Source organism: Acyrthosiphon pisum, chromosome A2 (assembly GCF_005508785.2).
Source record: "Acyrthosiphon pisum isolate AL4f chromosome A2, pea_aphid_22Mar2018_4r6ur, whole genome shotgun sequence".
Lineage (NCBI taxonomy): Eukaryota > Metazoa > Arthropoda > Insecta > Hemiptera > Aphididae > Acyrthosiphon > Acyrthosiphon pisum.
Window position 1 is genome coordinate 80,381,441 of NC_042495.1, and position 7,043 is coordinate 80,388,483.

General features: G+C 29.1%; 1 protein-coding gene across 1 annotated transcript in view; it reads right to left on the reverse strand.

Annotated features, from left to right (window-relative positions):
* Nucleotides 1-6,810, reverse strand: part of LOC100166159 (hyaluronidase) — a 14,608-nt gene extending 7,798 nt beyond the window's left edge. The window contains exons 1-2 of the mRNA XM_001944795.5: nt 6,605-6,810; nt 417-817 (exon numbers count right to left, since the gene is read on the reverse strand). Coding sequence (XP_001944830.2) covers nt 417-817; nt 6,605-6,744 — 541 coding nt within the window. The 5' untranslated portion in view covers nt 6,745-6,810. The remainder of the gene's footprint in view (nt 1-416; nt 818-6,604) is intronic.
* Between the last annotated feature and the right edge of the window lie 233 nt (nt 6,811-7,043).

Genomic DNA, 7,043 nt, shown 5'->3' on the forward strand with positions numbered 1-7,043 from the left:
CGTGAGGACTGATGTGGAAGTAAAATCTTTCTCAGAATTTTTATCGTTTTATTTGATCAATAAATTGATATGTATGGCAAAAAACATGTCTAAAATGCTATGTTACGCGTGTGTTAGACGAAAACAAAAAATCACGGTATCGAATCCCCTTAATATAATTACTTTTATTGCTGCAAATCTTATTATATATAATTAATTTCGAACAAATTTGAAAAATGTTTAATGGTCCTTAATGGTTATATAAGTGTACATATTATGTGAAATTTCCGTTTTTCATAATAATATTGCAGTTGCATGCTACATGCACAGATACTATTATAATAGACACGTACCTACGATGTACCTATATAAATATATTGTTCTATATGACCTTGTGTTATTACTTATTGTTTGTTGTTTGCTCAGTGATTACTCACCCGAGAAACTTGGGTCCGGAACTAGCTTTGTGACTAGGTCTCTGGTGAATAATTCCAGGTGTTTGGTAAGGTTGCCCTCGTGAGGTACACCGCCGTTCCTGATGACGTGATCGGCCCGGGAACCACCGCCTTGCATCAGGGCTGGAAACAGACCCGGATCGTAGAGCAAACTGATCTTGTCACCTCGGAAGTTATCGTCGACGTTCTGTTGTATGCCCCATTCGGCCACTTCGTCGAATTTGTACCCATACTTGTGACACTGGAACGTGGGCACGTTCCAGTACACGCGGAACTCGTCTGACTGCACGTCGTTGTACTCGTCCGCTTCGTACGTCGTCGATGTGTAGTCATCGTCGTACTTGGGATACAGGATTCCCCTGTACGTGCTATCGTCGAACAACCTATGTATGCACACACACACACACACACACATACACATATTAATATATACATAATATTATGGTAAAATAATCGACATTTTATTTGCATTTCTACGTCCTCGTTTACGCAAATACCGTGTGCACCGTGTGAACGGATTAAGAGGACAGCGTTTTTAATATTTCAGAGAAGTTCAATGGTTCATATAATATATGGATTATGGATAGGTATCCATATACTAAACCATGAACGTTTTGGTGGGTAATGAATGACTTGTTAGATTTCGTAATATCATATCTATTATACCCTCTCGAATATGACAGGCTTTGAGTGAACTTTATTTTAATTTTTCAACTATGGTTTTAAAATGTTAATAAATATGATAATTATTGGTTCTATAAAAAATACCTACAAGTGGTCAAATTATTGTCAATATTACCTGAAGTATTTCATTACCACAAACATTATAGTAACTACCTACCTACATATGATAATATTATTTAACCAAGTCATGAAATATATAAACAATTACAAATGATAATCGTACAATAATAAAATTGTCAATATCGGTTTAACAAGGTGTACCTAATATCTATTGGCTGATAACAATATTTTTAACAAATTGTTTGTACTATTAACTTATTCACAAATAGTGTGTCATTTTATTTTTTATAGATACGTATGTTAGGGAAAATGTTGTGGTTTTTATAATAAGTTTCAATGATGATGCAATTTTTGGTTTTGAGATTTAATCAAAAGTTATATTAAAAGTAATTGTTGATTTCTTCTATTCAAATAGTCAAACGTAGGAATGTAATCATTTATTCAAAAATAGATGAAGTAGGTAATATAATAATTTTAACAACATAATATCTAGAAAGCAAGAAAATGTAACGTCAAATAAAATCTTCTCGTCTATATAGTTTACTACTATATAAACAACCTATTTCATACAATTTATTGATTTACATAATTAGGTAAAATAATACTGGTAGAACCAATCCATGTTTTGTATGAAAATAACTTTGTAAGCATTTAATTGTATTTGTTTTTATATGGAATAACTTTTACATTGTTTATAATGACTATAATTTAGAAAACAAATATACTATAGGAAATAGGAATTACTGAAATATAATTTTTCAACTTATAAATTAATTTTTTACTTATTAGGTAATTATTATTAATATAATATTTATGACTGTGGAATACCAATTACCTGTTATCTGCATAGAGTATTAATTAATATGTCATCGGGATATTTTGTACACGTACTGTGTCAGTATTCAAGGTGAACAATATAATTTAAACAGAAATAATATTTTTTAGATCCAAAAAGTGAGGATAATATAAACTATGTTGTTAGTAAATTATTGAAATGTATTCAATTAGTTGTTTTACCATTTTTAAAACATTACTTAAAATGCAATAATATAATGTACATTGAATATTGTTATTATGTTTTTAATAAACAACTCATTGATATCATCGATATTTATTTTAAAATAGTTCTAAATACTTTGAATTATTTACTTTTTTACTAAGCATTTGAAGAATATTATTAGATAATAGATTCTTGCGGTCTTTATTATTTATTTATATGAAAAGTTAAATCTAGACGCTGTATACTATTTTGAATTTCCTTGCAATGTAAATATTTTACTTATAATTACACAATATTTTATAACAAATAATGTTGTAATATAGTAAATAATTGTAAAAGTTATTTAATAAGATTTCCGTATTAAAAAAAAAAACAAACACTGCAATACTAACGTTTAATGTTACCTATACCTACTAGAGAAAAAAAAATAATAAACCATAGACGCGATAAATTATTGTTCCGCTTGAGATGTAAGGGTACTAAAGAAAATTAAACAATATTTACTGAACTATGATATGGTTACCACTCACCATATTAAAATGTTATTATATTAATTTACGATATTATATGGTTAGTTAATTTTTTTTTCATTTGAATAAAACATAATATTATTTTTTACTTTAAAACATTTTAATTATAGATTTAGTATCAAAATACCTATAATCTGTAAGCTCACGATGCATTTCAGTTATTTGCGTCTTTGAACGGTATTATATGATGGATGATACTAATTATAATAGATTTAAAACTTTAATAGTATTATGAGTTTGACATTGTTTTTATTATCAAGAGGACGTCGTATCCCGGGTTAGGTTAGGTCAGATTAGACTGAAGCCCCCCAGAATTGTTTGAAACACACTCAGATTTTACGTGGGTGGTCGGTAAGAGGTCCTCTTAATAACCCTTAATTGAAGGAATACTATAGTATTTTAGTCTGGTGCATACTAATTGAGTCCCTATACTTGGACAGGAAAAAAATAATATACTATTTGAGTCCCGAGTGGCCGGGTATATACAAACGAAAAATATAAATACCAATTGAAGTCTCAATTATTGGGAAACAAAAAAATATATACTAATATTGAGTCATATGATTATTTGAGTAAAATTTAATAATATATATAATCAACCGTACGTTTTGCATAATATTATATTGTACAATTTTAATCTCATACATTTTTGCCAATATAAGAAATTAAATTTAATCAGTACCTAAAATTATTTATTTATTTATTTGTAACAAGTAACAACTGAATTATTCATAATATATTATACTTATTAAGTAGGTGTTATATTATATTTTAATTTACTGCATATTATACATATTAATCAAAATTTACAAAATTAACATAAAAAAAAATATTTTAAACTATACCTTTAGTATTTTTTGTTAAGACAGTCCTATAATAAAGTAATAAGTCTGTAAAAATAGGAAGGAAGATGTTATTATTAAGGTTGACTAGAATCCATTAGTATTGAAAAATGCACTCAATTAGTACCTATATGCCTTAAAACAACCTAGGAGTCAATTAGTTCTAAAAAGTTTTATTGAAACTCAGTTTATATGCAACTTTTTGTCAGCATTTTAGTTTTTAATTATGTACAAAAATTTAAATATACATTTTTTCAATAATAGCCAGTACTCCGTAAGGAGGTAGGTATGTAAATATGAGTAATATTTCTGTTACTTGAACTGCAGCTCACTGTTAAGATACGTTACCGAAAACAATTTATATTTTTGCCACTTAAAATAATATAGATATGCATGTAAAGTCAGCGATAAACGTAATTATTAATTTCATACAAAACGGAATAACTTTTTCGTCTTTAATTATTTAACTTCGTGATTGGCTGGAATTCTGACAATTAATAGAAATGCAATCGTAGACGGTAGACGTGGTATTGAAGAAGAAACATGAGAATTCTACACGGTGGTGCGGCGGCGCTCCCAGTGAAAGTGTACACGATTTTAAGTAATTAGCAGGAAATTCTACATTGCGAATTCCGACTCTCACGCATCTTATTGTGTTCATGAACTTGATGAGGTCAGGTCGTAATGTCATAGAGTACTGACCACAAATATAAAATTATATTATATTCAATATTTTCATACTTGCAGGTGCGTACGCCAAAAATACGTATTTCGATCATTTGTTTTTAGGGGTCATGACGTGCCTGCACTTGCGCGGTTATTGTGACTCCTTAACATAATTTTGTGATTTTGTGATTTTGTGATTTTCACCGAACTTGTACTCTGCACGACGTAAACACATGCATATTATCTCACAACCTTGTGATATTATTGTATAAAATGAAAACAAAATTTTACAACTTGTATACATTAAACGGTGAAAGTGTAAGTATAAAGACTACGGACCGTAGGTACATAAAAAAATATGTTAATAATTGTAAACATAAATTTGTGATGGCAATGAATGTTATATTTTATATTGCGTGTAATTTATAGTTTCAAATATTTAGTTATATTAGTTATCATTACTAGTTAGTTACACACCACCCGTTTTACCGCGAATAACTACCTAGTCACTCTGTATATGCATTGGCATAGTCCGAATAGTAATATTTTGTTCTTTCGTGACAATACTACACATCATATTATAATAGTAAGTTAATAATATTGTTCGCAGCCCATTGCACTGACCCAGTTCCGTTTAAATAAAGCCTAATATTTTTCATCGTATTATCAATCTTATGCGCGATATAAATTGTAATGTTGACACTTGCCAGGCTTTATCATTTAACAAGTATATTATTACCGTGATCATTGCTATGTATTTATAATATTATGACAATATACAAATTCTGCCAAAACATCCGAATTTTTAATATACTGTTATGGCTTCTGGCGAATACCCAGTCCTTACTCCTTAGTCCGCTACGTTAAGTTGCTATACGAAGACTTTCTATACCTAATAAATTAGTTATTCTTAGCAATCTTGGGAAGAAAATTATGCATTATTTAATTAGGTATTTACCTAAGTACCAAATATTTGAAATTAGCAAATGTACAAACTGTATAATTAAAATATAAGTACGTTATACATAAAATTAATAATACTGTAATTAAACAATGGTATATGGCCATATAGGTGAAAAAATTGTCATAAATACACTTGAGTAATATTCAGTGTATTGCTTAGGTATAGGTAGTTAATCAATTGATTACATTAAATAATAATAATTAGTTTTAGAAGAAAATCAGAAAAACTATAAAAAATATCACAATATTTTTTACATTATAATATATTTATTTGCATAATACTAGTTTCGAAGTTTTTCATCTTCAAGCTACTACTAAAATAAATAATTAAATATAAAACAAAATATGAAAATCATGAACGCATCAAAATTTAAATAATAACATACCATAAAATATAAAAATCAAAACACATACCTACAAAATTTAAATAAAGTAAAATATTAGGTGCCTACAACAATGTTCGTAATATTGAACATATTTTGGTTGATATTTATAAGAATTATAATTTTTATTTTTATATTATAATTTATAGTATTTAAAGGATAAGGATGATGTAACCCTAAAAAAATGTAACCTTAATGTTTTTAATTATTATTTAATACCTTCTACTTTAATTAATTGAAGTGTCGTAAGTTATAAGTAGGTAATAGTATTGACAGAAACTATTTTAAGCTTAATGACCATTTTCAAAAATTAGGTTATATATACAGTAGAAGCCGCTTATTAGAAACACGGATTATTGATACAATCGCGTTATTGAAACAAAATGTACCAGGACGAATCGCCCGTATATTAGGACATTTAAGTCGCTTATTAGAAACAATCGGTTAATTGACACATTTCACTTTGGTCCCAAAGTGTTTCTAATAAGCGGCTTCTACTGTATTAGTATAATATACCATAGTATGGTTTATGGTTTCTCCGGTTGCATCGTGAATATGACAATTAGGAGCACCTTAGCCAGTAAGAGTAATTAATTAATAACTAAAATGTTTATAGTACCTGTGTAACCATTTAATGATATGCATAATATGCATTATGCTTCCTACGAATATTTTTCAAACTTTCGAAGGCTTATCGTACACGTAAATACAATTTCTAAAATTGTATTACACGTGAACATTTATAAGGTAATTTCCACTTATTTTACCACCAAGGTTTTCCAAAAATATTATTTATTATTTATTGTTATTCTTATATGCTAGCTGTCAGCTGTCGGGGACTTGGTTATATATTTATAATTCCGTAAAACTTCCATTTAACAAAAATATGTTCTGCTTAACGAATTTTTTTTTTTGTTTGCACACATGCGACTTCGTAATATGGAAGTTTAACTATATATATACAATTTAATCATTTCGGAGTAATTTTAAATTTATTTTCACTTTTGTAAAAAAATACATACTAATTTTAGTTACCACTTACCATGATATGCTGAAGGACCTGGTTGATGGGACGTGCACAAGAAGAAGCAGCAGTGAACACAAGACGGCGGCGGCAGCGACCGGTTCGGGTACCTGCGCCGGCCGCAGGAGACGCTTCGACGACGAGCGGCAGCGCGTCATTTCCAAAAGACGTTATGCAACTAAACGCACACTTTTCCGTCTCGATTCGTCTATTAAAAACGCAATCGCCCAAGTTCCCCCACCCCCTCCCCCTTAAACATCACCCACAATCACGCGATGAGAATTTAATGTACCTACAATATAGTTATATTATTATGACAATAATTAAAATAAATGCAATGTATAGGCCAACCTAACCTAACCTATAGCCATTCGTATACATAGGTATACAATAGTTATGCGTACGAGTAATGAGTATGTATATATAAGTAAAGTTTATAAATTATATTATACGAGAT